Source organism: Triturus cristatus, chromosome 8, assembly GCF_964204655.1.
Source record: "Triturus cristatus chromosome 8, aTriCri1.1, whole genome shotgun sequence".
Taxonomy (NCBI): domain Eukaryota; kingdom Metazoa; phylum Chordata; class Amphibia; order Caudata; family Salamandridae; genus Triturus; species Triturus cristatus.
The window spans coordinates 334,126,041-334,148,192 of record NC_140591.1 but is presented as its reverse complement, the minus strand read 5'-3'; the positions used below and the strand labels follow the sequence as shown (position 1 = coordinate 334,148,192).

Sequence of the window (22,152 nt, the reverse complement as noted above, 5' to 3'; positions counted from 1 at the left end):
TCCCCCTGATTATTATCGAAATGTTCATTTAGTACACAATAGAGAGCGAAGAGATCTCCCAGTTGTCGATTATACTGAGACAGCATGGGACAAATATGTAGATTTCAATAAAGGTATCTTTCCCTATATAGGTACTATATCAAATAGTAAGCTGATACGCAGACTCACCAAGACTCTTGAAGCTGTAGTAAACGAGACTATAGCCGCCCTAGGCAATCTGACAGAGGAACAATCAGTGATGAGAATTGTTGTTCTCCAGAATCGTCTTGTCCTTGACGTCATCCTGGCCGATAGGGGCGGAGCTTGCAGGGTCATCGGATCCAGCTGCTGCATATTCATACCAGAAAATTCGCCATCTGTATATAAAGCTATAACACGCCTTCATAAGATTGTAAGCCAGATACACGAGAATCCAGGCACTTGGACGTGGTCCGGGTGGTTTTGGAGTGTGATATCAGCCTGGGGATGGAGAGTTCTATCCTTCCTAGGTATTGGCCTTCTTATGCTCTTCAGTTGTTGTTTATGCCTGCAATGTGGACCAGCGATTTGTGGTCTGTGTGCCACATCATGCATTCCATATCACAGTTCTCGTTCAAAATACCGGAAGAAGAAGGAAGAAGAAATGATGCTCCATGAGCAAATCGATGGAATAATGAAGATTGATGTCTCTTGAAGGGCAAGAAGGGGACAAGGAGGGAATGTGGAAATGTGGATTTTCCTGATCAGTTATGTCCCCTATCTTGGACCCCAACGGTTCTATATGCATGTTACAAGTACATGTATGTTCCCTCCAGTTCCAGTTTCTAAGACGCAAACATATGTGTGTCTTCCGTCGACATGTTCTCTGTCAGATCCGCCATCAATGGGCTGGATATTCGATTCCTAAGTATGAAAGGCCACCGACTTTATATGGCTAAGTTACTCCATTTTTACAGTTCAGGCAAGTAGGCCCGATTCTGTCCTCAAAGCCTTTCCCTGCTCTCTGTCTTTGACAGCTTCAGCTTGAGCTCGCATCTGTATCCATGAACTTTGTCCTACTCCCTGTGCAGCTAACAATGTCTGCCTCGGCCAGTTTTCGCCTGCCTGCCAAGAAGTTGTATTTCACCTTCGAATTATCTATTTTGCTCTTCAGCCGATGCATTCCTGTCAAGTGATTTAGGTAAACATTTCCTTTAGCTCACAAGCAAGGACTCAGCCTTTCCGTCCTCCTGCAAGTGATTCATAGCCCTGCTGCCATGGAAAGTTTTCTGCCCCTCGCATCTCATATAGACACTTAGACGCTTGTACACGCACACACAGTTAGTATAGAATAGATTCTGTCCGAGAGTCCTTCCTTGTGGATAACATAGTTCTCCAAACATAGGATGGTAGATATGATTTGGGATTAGGTTGACTTGACCCCCCAGACTTCTCGTCTCCACATGTAGAGCTAAATGTCAAGTCCCCTTCACCCCCTAGTTGCACGTCAATTACACGTCATGCTGCTGCGCGCGCATCTATGCCAAGTATTATCTTATAGATCCACCTATGTCTGATAATGCAAACCAATCATGTTTCTTTTATTCCTTATTACGCCTAGTTTCGATTACGTACCTGTTTTGTCACTCTTCTTATCAAATGTTACGCCTTCTACATTCGTTTCATTGTAATGCACTTATTATAAAAATACATGTCTGTCAATAAATTATTGTACTTCACTTCCTGAACCCTCGTGGTGACGGAACCTGAAGGCCGCGACTCGAGTCGGCCATTTTGAATGGAATAAAGCCCATTTAGAAAACCTCTTATACCACGGATTCTGCCTCTTGTTATTTTGAGCTATTTTACTTTATTTTAGGATTCCGTATGAAATTCAGTCCGGTATTTTATTTACCACAGTCTGACGACTAGTGCGCAAAGAAGGGCGAACCCCTAGCACCGGTAGGCCTTGGTGAGGTCAACTTCTACACCACCTGGGTTAGGACAGAAAAGCAGTGAGCCGAAAAAGGGGGCTAACGGCAGAAACAAACTTGTGTGAGGCCTGCAGCAAGGCACTTGTGCGGAGGCCCCTGAGGAGAAGACTCCTAAGTAGAGGCTGCGTGAAGGAGGGCTGACCCAGTGGAGGGTGGTGTCTTTTTGCAGGGGTGCCTTGAGGGGGCTTTAGAGCCCCCGACAAGAACCGGCTGCGCTGCGGTCAAGAAAGGCGATTGGTCATAACATAAGTGCCTGCCTGGATCACCCAGAGGGGTTCTGGTAATTGCCAGCCGGGGGACGTGTTTGCAATGAGGCGGCATTGGAGGCAGCCGAAAACAGCCAGACTGTAGTATAAGAGGAGAGGGTGCCTGGAGGGGTTCTGCTGGAGCCACTGGTGGAGAAAGTGGGCTGTGGGGAGCAAGATTTGAGATATAGAAAGACAATACAATATTCACCAGTGCATGAATAATGTTAAATACTGTTAAATGTTGTCTCCGCTTCAGGTATAGGAATGTTACTGCAAAAGGTCAAAGGGAGCACCCCATGCATGTTAAAGTCTTTGTTCGCTCTCCACGGGAGGGGGCATAGAGTCAGTGACTGGTGGCCCTGTCCTCTGGCTCCGCAGGCGTTCAACTGGGACACTGATCGCCCCACTGAAGAGTTAGCTGGATCAATAAAAATCATACACTCGTGATTAGATATAGATTAGGCTGATGTTTGGTACTTGAGCTGTGAGTAACACTTTCTCGCCAGCAAAATCAAGCCATAAAGAGGAGGAAAACATGTATTGAAATTACATGCATAGCTATCAAGGTTTCACATTGCTCTGTGTGACCTTTTAATGATTTCAGTGTAATTATTAGTGACATTTCAACAACTATGAGTGATGCTTTCTTTCCAGCAAAAGATAGCTGGCAAATTTCTTTTTCCTTATGTGACATTTTCATATTTTCCTTGCTTTTGTGTGACATTTCTATTCTTAAGTCTGATGCGGCTCAATATTTTGCTTCCCAACAACCTTTTGATCCATAACCAATATAACAGTGAATTAATTAACATAGTCTGTAATCCATAGTAGCACTGCACCTTAACTGTAGAACTTGCGATTTCACATCTGATTTTAGTGTGTGTTGCCTTTGTATACGCTACAAAGCTTGTATTGCATTTCATGATGTTTCCTTTTTACATATAAAATTGTTCTGAAATTAAAAAAGGCATCTACATAACACTTCAAGCATACCGAATAGTGACCAATTCCTTTACAATAAAAGGTGTTGCAGGATTTTCTTTGAAAAAGACGTCTTCACATCTACCTTCAATAACCACTGTTCAACTACTAACACTTGAACATGAGTGATCACTGGTAGTAGGCAGCAATTAAAAGGTGTGAACCTTTTATCGCTCACAAATGTACAGATTCAAGAAGAATCAAAATTAAGCAAAACTAATATAAACAGAGAACTACATTAAATCACAATAGACTCTTTCCTTTCTGAAATCCGCCACTCTTTCAGCCTTTTCCATTTTAATGGGATCAAGCACAACAAATACATTTTCCTGATAGTGACTCGGGGCAGAATTGTGTCAAAGGTAATTTGCTGTATTATTGCTTGAAAGGGTGTTCTAACTTTAACCAAACACTGTGTAAGGCAACTCATTGACAAGCTGGGGGATGCTGGGTCAGTCTCCTTGCAATTACTACGCACTGCTTTGGCATTGCAAGCCAATGCGCGGTACAGTATTGCAACACGTTTTTATGCAACTCAATGTTTAAGCTCAGTAGTTTCAGGAGCCGGAAAATAAGAAAAGGCGCCGGGGTCATTGTGAGGCTAGACCCAGTGCTTGCACTTTGTGTATTTAAAGGGGTATTGTATATATGTGATCTTGTATAGGCTCCCAACATTTTCCCACCCTATGAACAGTGCTCGAGTTGAGGATCTTCAGTAAAATCTTAAGGTACCTTCGTTGGAGTCTTGTGCTTTTCTAAAACCAAACTGTACTTGCCTGTGTAACCAATTCATGTCATGGTGTGTGTATCTAAATTGAACACCTGCCTTTAGACCCTTCATGTGGTGCTACAGGTGTGGAAATGCACTGTCCTTTCACTTTTTAAAGCAAATATTTGGAGTGATATTTGGCGCTGCACCCACACGTGCAGTCTGGTTCCCGCCGCACATTGCCTGGGCTGCAGTGCACAGAGACCTTACACTGCCACACACAGGAAAAAAAATAGAGGGAACATTGTCTGCAGGCGTATACGATCTTAGTCGAGGGACGCCTAGCTGCCAAGATTACATCACAGACTTCAGGAGGCAAGTCAAATGACGTCAACTGCCGCCGCTCAATCTCCATGCAAGGAGGTGGAGGCTGGACAGGTTAGGGTGGAGGACCGTCTCCTGCTGCTGCGAAAGATCCTCCCGAAGAGGCAGTCGAATCGGGGGGATCGATGGCCATGTTGAGTAGCTCGGGATACCAGACTCTTCGTACACAATCCGGAGCCACAAGAATGACTTGGCCCTGGTCTTTCTATATCTTCTTTAGCACTCTGGGCAGAAGTGGTATAGACGGAAAGGCGTATACAAGACCGCAACTTCACTCGTGACGAAAAGCGTCGCCCAGCGAGTGCCACCCTGGAAATCCCAGCGTGCAGAATTGCTGACATTGCCCGTTCTCTTCGGTGGCAAATAAATCGAACCAAGGCTCTCCCCACTGTTGAAAGAGACCTTGCACCACCTCCGAGTGAAGATGCTATTCGTGATCCATCATGCACCTGCGAACGAGTTTGTCCGTCCTGGCATTCATTGAACCTGCCAGGTGATGAACCACTAGGAATATGCCCTGATGTTCCAGCCATGTCAAGAGATGGAGTGCCTCTTGACATAGGGTACACGACCCCACCCCACCTTGTTTGTTGCAGTACCACACGGTGGTGGTGGTGTCCGTGAACATCTGCACTACTCTTCCCCAAACAGAGAGAAGGAAGGCTTTTAGTGCAAGACGGATCGCCTGAAGCTCCAGAAGGTTAATGTGGATCTCAGACACCACCGGAGACCAGAGGCCTCTGATCTCCACCTCTCCCATGTGGCCGCCCCATCCCAAAAGGGATGCGTCTGTCACCACTGTGTGTTCTGGTTGGGGAAGGGAGAGGGATCTGCCGTTGACCCAATACTGGTTCATGAGCCACCACTGCAATTGTCGTGCAGTGCCCTCCGAGATCTGGATGCAATCGGACAGATTCCCCTGATGCTGCGCCCACTGGAACTTCAGGTACCAGTGCAGAGCTCGCATATGCCACCTGGCATGATCGACCAGCAGGAGGCCATGAGACTGAAACAAGGGATAGAGGCTGAAAGATAGGAAGCATAGCCCGAATATCGTGGACTCGCTGAGCGGGAGGATAAACCCGACTCTGCGTCGTGTCCAGAACCGCTCCGATGAAGAGAAGCTTCTGAGAGGGGGTCAGGTGTGACTTCGGCACGTTGATGGAGAACCCCAGGGAATGCAGGAGGTCGGCCGTAGTCTGGAGGTGGGAGACAAATGCCTGGGGTGAGCCCTCCTTCAACAACCAGTCGTCGAGATAGGGAAGACTGGAACCCCTGATCTGCGCAGATGAGCTGCGACCACCGCCATCACTTTCCTGAACACCCGAGGGGTGCTGGTAAGGGCAAAGGTAAGCATGGTAAACTGAAAATGCTCGCGGCCTACCATGACCTGCAGGTAATCCCGGTGAGCTGGCAGGACAGGGATGTGAAAATAAGCGTCCTTCAAGTCAAACGCTACCATCCAGTCTCCAGGGTCGAGGGCAGACAAGACCTGAGCCAGGGTCAACATTTTTAACTTCTCCTTCCGGAGGAAGCGGTTGACGTCCCTTAGATCCAAGATAGGACGCAGGCCCTTGTCCTTCTTGGGCACCAGAAAGTAGTGGGACTAGCAACCACGACCTACTTCTGGGGCAGAAACGCGCTCGATGGCTCCCTTGGCCAGGAGAGTCGAAACTTCCTGTTGGAGAAGGGCCAGGTGATCCCCCGACATGCAATGGTACTGGGGTGGCATGGCTGGAGGGGTAGTCTTGAAGGGGCGGGAGTAGCCCCTTCGGATTATCTGCAATACCCACCTGTCCAATGAGATGGTGCGCCAGTGGAGGAGGAGATGGCGGATCCTGCCACCCACTGGTGTTTGATGGGCCTGAAAGGTCGGACTAGGAGAGTTTGGAGGCTGCTGCAGAGGGAACGGTGGTTGACTGGCCCGCCCGCTGGCCCTCAGAACCACATTGGTAGTTCGCACGTCCCCGACCACACTGAGGTTGAACAGCTTGCGCTGGCCTGTGATTCTGAAAGGAACATGTTGGGGCACCCCTTCTGTGCCCACGAAAGGCAGACCATGCAGGGTGCGTGGTGGAGAGGCCCAAGGACTTGGCCGTAGCCCGAGAGTCCTTGAAACGCTCTAGCGCACTGTCTGCCTTGTCGCCGAACAGGCGACAGCCATCAAAGGGCATGTCCATCAAAGTTTTCTGGACATCCCCGGAAAAGCCAGTCGATCTCAACCAGATGTGATGGTGAAGCGCCACCGACGTTGAAACAGTCCTACCCAGTGAGTCGGCAGGGTCCAGTCCACAGCGGATGGTAAACTTTGCTGCATCTCTCCCCTCGGCAATAGCACGGGAGAGTACGGCCCGGGAATCCTCCGGACACTGAGGCAGCACTTGCGCCACCGTATCCCACACGAAGTGGGAATAATAGCCCAACAGGCATGCAGTGTTTACCGACCGCAGCCCTAAGCTGGAGGAAGAAAACAACTTCTTCCCAAGCTGATCCAGCTTCTTGGATTCCCCGTCCGGTGGTGCATTAGGGAATGCACTTTGGGAAGTTAAAGCTTGAACCACCAAGCTTTCGGGGGAGGGATGTTGGGAGAGGAAAGTGGGGTCGCCCTTGTGTTGGGCCTGGACCAAGTGCCCAAAAGGATGTCCGTGAGGGCTTCATTTACCGGCCGCAGGGGCTCCGAAGAGCTTGCTGCTGGCTGAAGCATCTCTGTCAGGAGGTCAGTCCTGACTGTCACAGTAGATAGCTCGAGGTTTAGGGCCTTGGCCACCCTACGCAACACCACTGCGTAAGACGCTCCCTCCTCCGTAGCCACGGTAGGAGGAGACCACCCGCACCCTTCGCTGCGTCAGCTCACGGGCAAGTGGAGGTCGAAGAGTGACGATGCTGCTTTGACTTCTTATGCTTCAACTTACCTGACCCCGATTGCGAAAACGTAGACGAAAAGTGATGATGGCTCCGCGATTGGTCCCTCAACCTCCCATGCAACTGGGATTCGATGCGGAGCAGACTGTTGGGCCTCGAGTAGGTTTCGGGACCGCTCCCGCAAAGACTTCGGGGCCATGGTTTGGCAGTCGGAGCACAACTTTGGGTCATGGTCGCGCTCCAGGCAGTAGAGGCATTCGCGGTGCGGATCAATCACCAACATCAGTCAGGTACAGGAACCGCAGGCCCTGAAGCCGTGCATCCCTCTTGCACCAGGAACCGATGTTAGACTCAAAAAATTAAGTCAACAAAAGACGCAAAAAAGTTAGTCAAAAAGTGACTGGGAGTACCACTCTCTCCAGATCTGCGCTTGCTGGTTCAAAGAAAGAACTGACACCAGCACGCAAGACCGGCTTCTAAGTAGCTACCTCGCCGTCATCCCGACGACCACGGCGCCAACGACGAATGCGGAGCCAACCAACGTCACCTTTCAATGCACAGGGGTACTGCTGACGAAAAACTTTCCGGATCCAGTCTGACGCCTGGGGGTAATTCTAAGGTAAGGAATCTATAATGAACTGTTTATTTCAGATAGTCCTGTATGGTAAGGTTTAGTTGGCTTGAAACTGTAGTAACGGTGTTTGAATACTGAAAATTATGGGTGCATTGGGATAGGCTAGAGCCATGTGAGTGTTGAGTCGCTCCTAGATAAGATTGTATTTGTGAAGGCTGTAGATGAGACTTTTGAGTGTTGACCATGAAGCCCAAACAGTGGAGTAGGTCTAGCATGGTCTGAGTGTGTTGTAGACACTTCTGGTGTGTGCTGGCTTTGATGAGCCTGTCATCTAAGTATGGGAAGATGTGAATATGTTGTCTTCTGAGATGAGTTTGACTACTGCTAGACATTTGGTAAACACACTGGGAGCAGTAGTTACTCCGAATGGGAGTACTTTGAACTGATAGTGTTTGCTTGCTATCAGAAATCTGAGATATTTGCGATGAGCTGGATGGATCGGAATGTGAAAGTATGCGTCTTTTAAGTCTAGTGTGGACATAAAATCGCCTTACTGTAGAATTGGAAGCACATGTTGAAGTTTTACCATTTGGAAATGTTCTGACAGTATTTACTGGTTTAACACACTGAGATACAAAATTGGTCTTAAGGAGCCGTCCTTTTTTGGGGAATTCTAAAGTAGAGAAAGCAAAACCCTGCACCTTGGTACTGTAATGGCACTGGTTCCTTGGCTTCCTTTTCCAAGGGAGATTACACCTCATGTTTGAGTAACCGTAAGTGGTCTGATGACAGTTTGTCAGTGGAAGGTAGAATATCTGGAGGATTGGTGGTAAGCTCCAGGCAATAACCATGTTGGATAAGATCGATCACCCATTTGTTGGATGTTATGGATTGCCAAATGGGGAGAAACTGTTGAAGCCTTCCCCCGACAGGAGTTAAATCATCGGGGGGGATGTGGGCACGTCACTGTTAGTTGGGAAAGGGGGGAGTTTTGCGCTGTGGCACCTCTACCCCTACTTTTGAAATAGTTTCCTCTATAACCTCCTCTATAAAATCCTCTAGAGGGAGAGGGTTGGGTGTTGCTTTTATAAAAGGAAACGTCTGAGGTTGTGGTTTTGGACCCTCCTCTGTAAAAGGAGTGACAAAAGGAGCCTCTATTTGACGGGGACTGGAGCGCTCCCATCGACTTTGACACTTCCGAGTCTTTCTTAATTTTTTCCAAAGTCTGATCGACTTCAGGACCAAACAGGTGTTGCTTGTCAAAAGGGTTGTAGTGGAGACGGAGTTCCATGTACACACATTGCTATGTTAGCATAAGCGCTTTAGGTAAAACGCCATCTTGCCACTTTGCTGCTTTTGCACACGACATTGCAGGTAGCTGTTATTACAAGAAAAACTGCTTGCTTGCTTTTTCTTCACATGAGAACGGTCTGTTGTTCACATCCCTAGACGTGCACCGTGACCTTAGTCTGAACACTCTGTGCAGAAGCCGTCAGGGTCAAATAACAATGTATGCTTTTGAATTCAGGTTGATCGTCCCACGCTCTAGCCATAACACGCACACAGCTGGAAATATCTGAAACTCGGGTGCCTTTAATATTGCATTTGCATGCATGATTCAGACACTTTGGAGAAAAAAGTTTCCAGACACAGAGCAGAGCTGATCCCGTGATGTGATTCACCTAAGCTGATATTTACGGTATGGGGTTCCCCATTCAAGCCTAGAGACCTTCTATTAGTTTCATAAAACTAGCTTACTAGCGAAGGCTGGGTGGCTATATTCCACTTTCATTTGTAATAGGATGTCTTCCTTCATTTTCTATGGTATTGTAACAATGCTGATGGTTTTGTTTTTAATCATTTGTCTGCTTATGTTAGCCAAAGTACTGCTCCTTAGGGCGCGCAGTTAAAAATAAACATTTTACACTTTACCGTGTCTCTAATTACTCTTGTTGTGGACTGATAGGAGAATAACAACGAAAAGGTGTTTCTGATTCCCACCATTCCTGAGAGTACCCTAAGTCGCTTGTTCTGGGTTGTCTAATCATTGGTAGCTTCGAGATGATACGGAGAACGAATGAGACACTGATGCTAGTCGGATAGGGGTACTGGGTACTGAGGTGAGTTTTTGGTACACCACAATTCACTGAGGTCCTGGTTTCCTGCGCATAGTTCTGTGCGTGAGCAGAATCCCTGCAACAGGGTGTTTATAATGGATTGCTGAACCGAAGGTTTAAAGCCTGAAATCCTAAGCCATACATGCCATCTGAGGAGAATGCTGGTATTAATCTCCCTAGCTGAGGTGTCAGCAGCATCGAAAGCTCATCTGATGGAAGAGTTAGAAATGAGTTTGCCTGCCTGAACGAACTAACGTGCTTTGCTTTGGGGTTCATCTGAGAGATATTGAAGCAGTTGCTCCATCTCATCAGTGTTCCCTGTTGTACCTAGCTAGTAGGCCCTGTGTGTTTGTGATGTGATAGTGGATAGGGGCTTCACCAGAGGTTTGTGAATTTGCTCTTTTATGAGCATTGGACACTACTAGCGAGTCAAGAGGCAACTGTCCTTTAATTAAAACAGGATCAGATGGTGATGGTTTTTTACTTTTTATCAAGTCTGGGAGTAAAAATACGTGCTCGCACGGGGTCTTTAAATGTCTGCATGTCTCATCATGCCCTTAAACATAGGGAGAGTTTGGCTTGACCTATGTGTGGATCCTAATGTTTCAAACAATCTTTGTGAGAAAGTGGCTCTGTATATACTGTTCCCAAATAGGTACAGTGTGTAGAGTCCACAGTCCCCAGAGGATTGGCAGAGGTTAAAGTTAGATGTAACCTTACTCTCTAAAGTGGTAGCTTGGTCGAGCCGTAAGGCAGTATCAGAGGACAGAGTAAAGCATTTGTTGTACACACTCAGTCAGCAAATGGTCTCACACACTCAAGAACTGAACTCTAGGCCAATGGTTTATAAGAAAAAATATATGGTTGTTTTATTTTAGAACCAACAATAGGTATCAAAATATACTTTCTCAGAATGAGATGCTTTAGTTAAATACTTTTGCAATATGCAAATGACTTTTGTAGGTAATAGTTACAGGTTGTTGCAATAGGCAACACAATTTCAAACACAATAATACATTGAGCTCAATCGGAATTTTAAGTTTTGTGCACTTGATTACTTTTCTAACTCCAGGACTGGATCCTAGATTCAGTCCTGGGACAGTTCTTAGAAACAAGTGAGTAAATTCAGTTAAGTTACTGTTGTGATTTTTAAACAATATTTTGCTATTTTAAAAGTTGACACTTAGAAACTTTTTCTGATCAAATTACCAATGTTATCCTATAGAAGGAAATTCACTTAGCAGGTAAGTGGGGTTATGGGTACTTTTTCTAGGTCAGTGTTGGATCCTGGATCCAGCACTAGTGTACCACCTGTGAGCAGTTGAGAAACTGTGTTTAAGTTATACAGGCGATTTTTAAGGAATATTTATAAGTTTGCAAAATCGACAGAAGAAATTTCATAGAAAAACAGTCAATGGTTTCCTATGGGAGAAAATTCAAGTTACGGGTAAAGTATGTTCTCGTTACTTTTGTAATCCAGTGCTGGGTCCTAGGCTCAGCACTGGAGCATCTATCTAAAACAGGTAAGTAATTACGTTTTCACGGTATGTACGATTTTTAAAGAATATTTATAGTTTGCAAAAATCAACGCTTAGAAGAAATTTCACAGAAAAAAACAGTCAATGTTACCCTATGGAACAAAAGTGAGTTATCGGCTTTTGGGGAAGTACTCGACTGGCAGAGTTAAGGTTCTGGGCATAGACTCAGGGGTCTTCCAGGGTCAGGTAAGTACAGTTGGTACACCCTCAGCAGCACAGGGGCAGTCGGGTACAGAGTGAGTTAGGCCCAATGTTATCCTATGGGAGGCAGGGGGGCCTTGGTTGGTGGCTGCTGACTAGAAGGCCACGTGGCTGTGGGAGCTGAGCTCCTGGTCACTTGCTCAGGGCAAATGGGGAAGTAGATAGGTGTAGAGGTTGCACTGCAAGGGCCACTTGGGCGGCTGGGTGCAGGGTGCTTTTGAGCCTTCGGGCGCTCTATGGATTTCAATGGGAAACCTCAAGGACGAACAAAGGCTGCAAGCTCGGGGACGAAGATTCTTCAGGTGCCACCACCACTTCGAGAGGTATGTTGGGTAGTTGGAATATAGGTAGGTACCCAGGAGTCGGGCACAGGGTGCAGGGGTGCCTTTTGATGTTGGGAAATCTTACCCTATGTTGATCGCGGTGGGGGGTCCCTGGTTCTGAGGCTGCAGGCGTCGTCAGGAGCGTCGAGGTGGGTCCTTGGGTGCCGGATTCGGGGTCACAGTCGCCGGGGGGACGTCCTCTGGGTCTTTGTCCACTCCGGCATGGGCCAGGCTTGGCGGGTGCAGAGTGTGCAGGGTTCGCGGTTCCAGGCTGATGCCAGGGGTTAGAAACTTGCTTTGAGCAGAGCCACTGCTCATGGGAGTCCCAGATGCTCAGAGTCACAAGGTAGCCAGGTCCTCTGGGGTTTGTGAGGTTGCTGGCCACAGGAGGTGCCGGGATTTAGCAGGAGCAGGTTCGAGGGTCGACAGGCCGGTAGGGCTGGGGCCAAAGCAGTTGGTGTCTTCCTCTTCTTAGCAGCTGCACAGCAGGTCTTCTTTCTTCTTGTTCTTCTTTGCTTTTTCGGAATCTGGAATCTGAGGAGGGAAGGTTCAGGGTGCCCCTAAATACTAGATTTAGGGGCGTTATAGGTAGGTAAAGGGCAGGGACCAATGGGTCCCTGCCCTGGGGTGGGTACACCCCCTATACTGCCACTCTCCTGTGGGAGGGGGGCAGTAGCCTAGTCCTGATTGGGCAGGGCCTCCCATCTTCAAGATGGCGAGAACCCGGAGATGTGCTTCACCTCGCCTCCCCCACCTGAGGGGTGGGGTTGGCAGAGGCTGGCACATCCCCTGTCCTTACTTGGGGTTTCCGGCCAGTCTTCCCGCCAGAGTGGGGTCAGAACCGGTGGGGGCCAGTTGCTGGGTACAGCAAATGGCCTGGAGAAGCTCACAAAGGTGGCATGCCTTTGAAGCTTCCCCCTGCCCATCCTGGGGGAGGAGACCTAGCACCTCGCCCAGGATGTGCATTACTGCAGGCACAGGAGAGTGGGGGCTCTCCACCCAGGGGTCCAGCAACATGTCTGCTGTGTGGCAGCCTAGGCAACCTCTCAGACAAGACGTGGATTGTAGGGTTTCAGGGGGCATCTCTAAGATGCCCTCTGTAGTGCTTTGTACATTAAATCCCACACTGGCATCAGTGCGGGTTTAATGTGCTAAGAAGTTTGATACCAAACTTCTCAGTCTTCAGTGTTGCCATTATGGTGCTGTGGAGTTCGTGTTTGACGAGCTCTCAGCACCATATACTCTTAAATGGCAGCACTGCACTTACAGTGCCCAGGAATGGACCTGGGTACTGTAGGGGCACAGGGCTCATGCTCCTGTGCCCACACCACTGGCATAGGGCACCCAGCTAGAGGGGTGGCTGATGTATGCCAGGGCAGTGTAGGTTGTGGGCATGGCACACAGGGATGTGTGCCTTGTCGACTCTTTGTTTTGTACCCAGACACTCAGCCTGCAAGGGCAGTGTGTTTGTGTTAGGGTACAGGACCCCTAAGGGTGGCACAATAGGCCTTAGAGGCCTTCCCTGGTCACAAGGCCCTGCGCACCTAGGGTACCATTTACCAGGGGCTGACATGTGGCCAGGGTTTGCCAATTTGGGTTTTAGGGAAGGAACATAGGTCCTGGGCATCTGATTGGCAGGAGCCCAGGGCACACTCAGTCAAAGTACAGTAAGAAATTCAGCAATAAGTGGGGGCATACCATGCAAGAAAGATGGCACTTTCTCACAATCTTCCTCCAAAGATTCTTTATGTAGTGCAACCCCATGATACTCTGCTGCTCTAGCAATATGCTCTTGTTAAGTGACATTATCGTCCGGTGGTGATGGTTTTGCAGGGTATAGATCCGGATCATCATCTAATGGAGGGTCAATTGTGTAATCATTCCATGGATCTACAGGTAAATTTGTGTGTTCGTCGTCATTATCATCCCCTTCAGGTTGTGTATGGGGAGATCCTGGAGGTGTTACGTGTAAAGGATCTATAATTGCCAATTGTGGAGAAGAAGGTGGAGGGGATTGAGGGGTAGGATAAGCAGGGCTGGTAGCCATGTTTTTTTTTTTTGAGAGATATTTTATAGGCAGGGTCGTCTGAAGGAAGTTTCCGTTTGGCTAGTGTCTTAGCCAAAATGTGTCCTGTATCAGGATTGATATAAATTTTCTTTTGTTCAGGATCCAATTTACCTTTAAAAATGTCTAAAATTGGGTCTGGAGAGGTTGTCCTTCGATTTCGGCACCGAAGACTTTGGTGCCGAGATAGGCTTTACTTTTGGAGCGGTAGGTTTCAGCTCTGAAGCATGCTTCTCTTTTGGAGCGGAGGGTTTCGGCTCCGAACCAGATTTGTCCATTAGAACGGAGGGTTTTGGCCGACTCGGTCCCGAGCCGGAAGGCTTGACTATTTGTTTTGGTGCTGAGCCAGAAGGCGGGGCGTTGGAAACATTGTCTCGATGCCGACCTTGGCCCGAAGGCAGAGGTGGTGCCATAGCCTTATGCTTTTTGAGAGAGGTTTGGGAGGCGGGGCAAAGGGTCTTTCATACTCACGGCACCCTGTCCCAGAGGTATGTCTTCTGACTCCAAGTCGATCTCGAGTTCAGAATACAACTCTGGAACAGAGAAGGCCTCTTCTTCAGCAGCCGATGCTTCAACCTCTTCATGTTTGGATTCTTCGCCGAAGATATCCGGAGTGTGTTGAATGCTTTGGTGTTCCATTTCTCGTCGCCGAGCCCGGTGTTCACAGAGTTTACTTCAACCGAAATGACTTACAGGCGTCGCAGTCTTACTCCTTGTGCTCCGGTGAGATGCACAAGTTACAAACTTGTTGTAGGTCAGTGCGAGGGTACCTGACGTGGCACAGAGGACATAATTGAAAAGGAGTCTGTTCCATCGGCAGAAGGCTAAAACGATGCAGTTAAGCCCGAGGTCCGCCCAAAAAGGTTTTGACTGTAGCTGTAAAGTTTGTTGACCGATCAGATACGCGGAGAACAGAAAATGCGCACGAAAACTATACCGTCGAGGGTACAGTGGACTGCGCACCGAGGGGAACCCGAAAAAAGGTTTCAGACCGGAGCGCAGCAATACACGTCTGAAACTGATGGCGGAAAAAAACAATCCAACTATGGAGTCAATGCCCATGCGCACTATCACCGAAAAGGAGAAGTCACCTTACCTTGTGACTGAAAAGACTTCTTCGAAGAAAAACAACTTGAAAACATCCGGACCCAACACTAGATGGCAGGAGTATGCAAAGAATGTGTATCTACAGCACTCATGCCTCAAAGGCATGGTTTGGGCCATGCATAACATCTCTTTATTTATTTTGTCGTTAGTCTGGGTAGTATAATCAGAAGTACTAATATCTAAAGGAGCATCTAATATTTGTCACATTGAATTTACATTGACAAAAGCAACCAAACACATAGTAGAACATCTTTTTGGCACTGTACCAAGAAAAATTGTAACCTTATGGTTAGCTAGCAATTTTTTATACTATAAGCAAGACAGCTGTTGTGAAGCTTCAGTACTACCATCAATTCCATTTAAGACAATAACAACTATTTACCTTTGCAAGGTCTTCCTCTATGACATCGTTTCTCATTTGTGCAGCATCCAATTGTGTATAAAATCTTGCTCCAATCATTGGCATGATGTCATTGACACTTCGAAGCCTGTTTTGGTCCGTCAGTAAATACCTACAAAAAAATAAAATCTACAATTACTGGCTTTTCTGCTTGTTGTCAATACATGTGGATCCAACACCCGGAGAAGACCTTGATCATAGAACGTCTGGTCTAATATGCATTTCAACTACACTATATGCATGTGGGAAGCCTCTCAGCCTCTTACCCAAGAATTGAACCCATATTGATTTCCTTCCATTTGCTAATCAATGGAGTAGAGAGATGCCAAATAAATGAAACGAAAAGTGAAACAAGGATGAGTATGAGGATTTGCTCTATAAACAAAACATTAGAGATCTGATTTTAGAAAGCAAGTTTAACTCCATCTTGTTTGTTCATGCACGCCCTCACCAGATTTAAGGTTTCTAACAGACAGTGTGTTTGTGGTAAATGTGAACAATAAGGAAAGCTATTTAAATAGCTGTAGCAGTATTACTGAACACATTTGAAAAAGTGCTGTAAAGATGCACACAGAAGCAGCAACAGTTGTGGGGGTCTCAAAGAGATTTGCCACAAGAAAATGGAGACGCTACTATGGATCTTGTAGAAGGACCCTTCATTTCATAGTAGGCAACGCTCTAACGCTTCAAAATAGATTCCCAAAAAGCTTCAGAACCTAGTAAATGTATGCCAAAGACTAGACCGGAGCAGTTAAGTTCTTAAAAGAATAGATATCAGTGCTTTCTAAGTAGGCACTAATTTAACAGCGCTTTTACAACTGGTTTATGTAATTTATTAAAAATTTGAAAGGAAAAAGATCCTTCAGTTGAAAAGTGATCTATGATTCTGATTCTCAACTGACCCTGTTTAAGTGTAGCAATGTATTCAGCAGAACTACCAGATTGAGGTTGGAGTGGAATGTCCTGAAAAGACAGCTTCTGTACTTTAGAGGCGTGGGAAACATCACAACTCCCAAAAGAAAGGTCTGCTTCAAAGCATCCCCAGCATGCTAACGTAGATTAAAGTTAAATCTCAGGCAGATCTCACTTTAGTACTTTGTACATAGGGGGTGACATGAGATCATTTTAATAGCTGTACTTGTGTAGGTACGATTTCATTAGAATTTCAATTCAGTTATTAAATCAGTATTGGCATTTTTAACCTGAAATAGTCGCTAGTTTTTTTTATTAAAAAAAAGTATTTTATTTCTTCCCATTAAAGATAGCATGTATAAGATCTGGACAACAACAATTCACAAATTCTAGGTACAACCTTCCATCTCAACCCTTATCATTTTGTCCTATGGCAATACAAATTCCAACCTCACATTTTACCTGTGCAGTAAAATTTCAAAAATTTAGCAAATTTACTTATAATCAGGATCGCTAATTTCTAAATCATGAGTGTTTTATAAAATATGTAATTGTAGCAAATCTGCCTCTTATGCATGGACACACCAGAGTTTTGGTCTTTTCCTCGACCCTATTTACGCTGGCTCTAGGACTGTGCACTTAACCACTGCTAAATATTACTAAAGTGCCTGGGTTTTCCCTCTAAATCATTTGCTGTACATTGGAAATCTTACTGGCCAATTTAGCTTCCCTATACATTCCCTGAAAATAGTGCCATAAGTGCACCTACGGCATGGAAAGATGAATGTCATATGTGAGCTGCAGAGTTATTCAAACCACCCACAAGCATGACTAAAATATGTTTGTCAGGGGCACTGTGTTCCGTTGACTCTGCAGTTTAAATGCACTGCAGTGACACCACAAAGAAAAATGCCTTTTCCATGTAGAAAAAGCAATTGTTTATTTATTCATGTCCAACCTAAAGTGTGCCTTGTAAGCCCACAGGCAAGGGTGCTAATATATAAAAATACAATGCTTTATATGTTGGGGTTTGTGTGCCCTAACAGTGAAGTAAAAGTCAGAATCTATTTCACTAGGTAGACCTTTCTCTAATAAGCCTAGGTAGGATTAAAACCTCAGCTAGGTGGAAATCTAGAAAAAGTATTCAAAGTTATTTCCTGCTTAGTTCTTACATTTTGGAGAATCTACTTTTTTAGAACTTAAGCAGAAAAGTAACTTTGTAAAAATGCATTTTTGGCTGCCTGAAGTAGAACTGGTTTAAAACAAGTTCTGCCACCTAATTCTGCAGAGTTGGAATACACATTCTTAGCCGGGAGAATTCACACCACTGACTCATAACAAAGGCCTGCCTCTGGGTTCTAGAAAGGTCCACGGGTGTCAACTGGCCTCCACTCCCATATCAGTTGGCGCCTAGGTTCCAGTCCATCACTTCTTTCTAAGCTCTTTTTGCTTCAAATCATTAAAAATTCATACCTCCCATTACCCTTATCCTGTTCTAATGATTTGGGTGTTATTCTGCTCATTAATGTTTTCTACACGTGTCTGGGAATTTTACTGTGTTGTAATCTTTACTTTAAAATTATGGGTACTGCTTGAACGTAGCACATACTTCACAAGGGAGTGTCTGCTGCTTGTGCCTTACCAATCAGGGGTTATGCAGAGATTCTCCCATTACTGTGTTTTGATCTAACCAGAGTATGTTTATTAAGGAGGTAGAGGTACCACTTTCCAATTAATAATACATTTCTAACAGTAATACACTATATAATACTATTTCTTCTTTGATCAAAAGTCTGGGCTCAAACTCTAGTATGTCAAAATCTTCAATACATTCCAATGTGCAAGATCATTAATGCAAACAAAATAAAATTCTTACACAGTTGTGCCAACCATTTTTTGTGTGCACAAAGCTGTACTGGTGTCCATTATAGCTTGTTCACCCAGTAAAAGCACAAAAATGTCATTCACATAATGCCACCAAGAGGTATTTATGCCACAATCAAGGCTTGCCAAGAGCAAATTGACCATCTTGCAGTATCCTTACAATTTCAGAATGTGATCCTCCAGCCCAATCTTTTGACTTAGCCAGAAAAAAGAGAGAGGTTTCAAATAACAGTAAAAAAAGTCCTTCAAATTCTTGTGGTTAATCTTAAAACATGGGAAATCGGATTCAAATCCTTGTTATCACTTACTATTTGGACACGTTTCCCATCCTATCTCCTTTCACATTGGATTTACATCTGACAAGAGAAAACATTGCCAGTCTGGAACAAATCCACAAAATGACTGCCAAATGATTGATTAATCCCTTTGCAGACAACCACTCCTGTAAACTACATACAATGAAGTGTAAAACCTCTCTTTTACAGCATGCAATCACTGTATGATTAGCATGATGGCACAACTGAGCTTGTGTACATCTAATGTCCAATGATTCCCAAACTCATATTTATGAAAAAAAAGATTTGCAAAGCTGCTTCAAATTAAAATGGAAAATAACTGCCATGAGTAAAGTCAGAAAAACATAGTAATGGACACTTATCAGCACGCAAAACGATGCTTCAAAAGAGAAACGAACATGCCAGTTATCAGTCTCTGGTAAGAGGTGCAGAAGTGGCCACTTGGAAAATGTGGTGTGTACTCTTGCTTTAAGGTGTGCTGCATGAATATCTCTCCTTCTGAAAGAAGAAGAGGTTTAGAGGAGGCTGTAATTTGTCTTCAGTCAGTAATTTGTCTTCAGTCAACTCCTGACCTGTGCTGCGGTAACTGCCTCACTAGCTTTTTCTGGCCCATCAAAAGATATACTCACTTTCAGTAATGATCTTTCTAGAGTGTACTCCTATCTACCTGCAGATTCCTCACCTTTTGAATATCCTAGACATCAGACTGGATCAAGAAACTTTTGCAATAGCTCTTTGATTTTGTTAGGTGGTACTGACCCTGTAATGACACAAATGCCAAAGTGATGTGACTTGAGCCATAATGTGCCCACCCCAGCACACAGACGTCAAATTCCCATCTCTTTATTCCATGCCAATGAGGCATGCAGGATGAGAACAACATAAATTCTGATAAGGTGAAGTACAACTAAGTTGGAACCTTATTAATAATTATTATTATGAGAGCATCTATTCGGATGGAAAAGTCGTCCGAATGGTAAGAAACGTGTAACTCAGCCCTGAGCACCCAACTGTACTGTGTCTAAATCTCCAATGTTGATTTTTTGTCATAGGCGAACACAGATCAAGAAAGTGAGCCACGACTTAGGTCTGTCTCACGGATTGCAGCCTTGTTGGACCAGGAGGGGCATCCAAAGTACTACCCTCACACTGGTAAAAGCCTACTGCCTTCACCAAGAATTAAGCAACACAAGAGCGGTATTGGCAGCCTACTGTGTACTGATCAATACTAGTGAACAGGTCCTTTTTACCATGTGTCACTGGATTGAGCCCAGCAGGCTCATTCACCTTTTTTAAAAGTTCCGCTGCTGTGTGCTTAACTTATCCTTGGCCTTCATCAGGTAGATGTGGATTGCTGTGCAGCAGAGGAGAAGTGAGACTGCGCTGGATGTATGAGTCTTTTGGAAGGGTACAGTACAAGGAAAGCGCTGTACTGTGCGGTGTATGCAGGGCCACTGGAATTAGGCGGCACTGGAGGGCCAAATTATGCAGCAGGGCTGACTAAATAAATCGGCAACAAAAGGCAAATTATGCAGCATTTCTTCTGATAGTGGCAAGTATAACAAGCATTTACAATGCAATAGGTCTCGCATTGGCGCGAGTTTGAGCTATTTGCATTGCAAATAACAATGCCTTTTATTTTTGTTTTCTTTTTAAAAACCTAAATAAAAGGCATTGTAATTTACAATGCCAATAGCTTAAACTCACGTATTGCATTGCAAATGCTTGTTCTGTTACTTGACCAGCTGAACATATAGGAGCCCTGGAGCCATGACGAAGTTCCCTCTGGCAAGAATCGGGAACAAAACGTGTTGGCTGTGTGCCAGTTTTAAAAGATGTACTGAATAAAAAGAAGTAACTCTGGAACAAATCTTGACGTTTGTGTATTGACTTCGCAACGAGTGCACCTTCCATTTTTCTCTCGTGAATTTGGCTAATACTGACACCCCTGGACGGCGGGTGTGGGAAGTGACTGCACCACCTTCTGATTTGACTGTACATATGGACTGGATGTGCTTGACCCTGGTCTGCCGTTTGTTCTTTCTTTAATAGTGTGATGGTTAGTAGTTGAGTTGGTATTTTCATTGACAGCCGCAATGAATAGTGCAAGCTGCAGTGTCCAAAAACGAGGGCCCTGGCATGTATTTTTTTTACTTTTTACAAATTAATCACTGGTATTATATAGCACGAACTAGACAAGTATTGGACCGTTTTATAAAAGCAGAAGTTATAGTACACAATGTCAGACCCCAAGGGATTAAGTGATTTGCCCAAGATCACAGGCTGTGGTGCGACACCAAGCCTCGGACTTGGCTCTCCTGTTTCAAAGTCGGCAGCTCGAAGAGTAACACCACATCTGGTTAACAACCATATGGCACAATGCCAACACCACATCACATCCATACGTCCTGCCGGACCCACCGGCTTTGTCACTGTTTCACAGTCATCAGAGCGTGGGTTTCACATTTGCTCACAACCAACCTAGCCCGTTTTCCAGACGAGTTTGGTGTCAAAGGCCTTCTTTTATGTCTGTAGTATTTTTGCAAAGGAAAATGAAAATGTCTCACGTGAAAAGGTGTGCCAAAGAAAACAACTGTCTTAGCAGCTCGGTGGTAGGCGTCTTATCAAAATGAGGACATTAAGAGACCAAGAGTTCCGTAAGTTATGAAGACTGTTTTATACCGATCCCATGCTAGCCAGAAAATGGATCAAACTACCAGAGAAATGCCTGCTCTTAACATGGCCGCCGAAGGGACAGGGCCAAGTGCATTAGAGACTCCTGCAGGCTACGGAAGGAGGGTGGAGCATGAGACAAGCGCGCTACTTGTTTGTTCAGGTGCGCGCAGCAGCAGATTACAGTGCAGGAGGTGCGCGGACACTAGTTTTGTACGGGATCGTACGCGCCGCTGTTGAGGAAGGAGGGGAGGTGTCGCGAGCGTGGCTGGCTGGAGGCGGCTCCGAGGTGGCGGCGAAGGCTGGGGCGCGTCGGCTCCGGGCCGGACATGGTGCGGGTGCGGTGACCCCCTTTATTTCCTGATCCGCGGCTCTGCTGTAGGCCCGGACAGCAATCCCTGGTCAGCGCCCCACCCGGAGTGCAGGCTGAATTTTATATGTTTTGGGTCTTTTTATATGTCGTTTTTGTCTGTTTTGCAGAGACGCGAGGGATGTCGAATCCAGGGACAAGAAGGAACGGGTCCAGCATCAAAATTCGCCTGACAGGTGAGCGCTGGTGTATTATTTGAACTACAGTCCCGGTTATACAGCAAAGGTGTGGTTTGTATCATTCAGGGACAACGGTTATAGATGCATGGAAGGGCAGAGCTGTGTCCCATGCTGGGCACGGCAATGCCCCCCCCCCCCCCCCCCCCAAGTATTAAGTTAAATCTCATGAGAGATGGGATAGTTTCTGTGGGGAGTCCAAATGGTATGGCCGTGGGCTGGCTATGGACGCCAAGACCGGGTTTGTAACCGAGGAGGGGGGCCTGGTGTGTATCTGAGGAGGGGGCGGGGCTGGCATGTATCTGCAGAGGTGGCTAGCGGCTTGCATCTGAGGGTTTGAGGCTAGTGTGAGAAATGACGGTCTGGGAAACCGTTGTCCA

At 46.0% G+C, this 22,152-nt stretch overlaps 1 protein-coding gene across 1 annotated transcript in view; it reads right to left on the bottom strand.

Annotated features, from left to right (window-relative positions):
• PAN3 (poly(A) specific ribonuclease subunit PAN3) overlaps positions 1–22,152 on the bottom strand; it is a 1,123,747-nt gene that overhangs the window by 285,441 nt on the left and 816,154 nt on the right. The window contains exon 17 of the mRNA XM_085621639.1: positions 15,444–15,573. Within this exon, the coding sequence (XP_085477765.1) occupies positions 15,444–15,573 (130 nt within the window). The remainder of the gene's footprint in view (positions 1–15,443; positions 15,574–22,152) is intronic.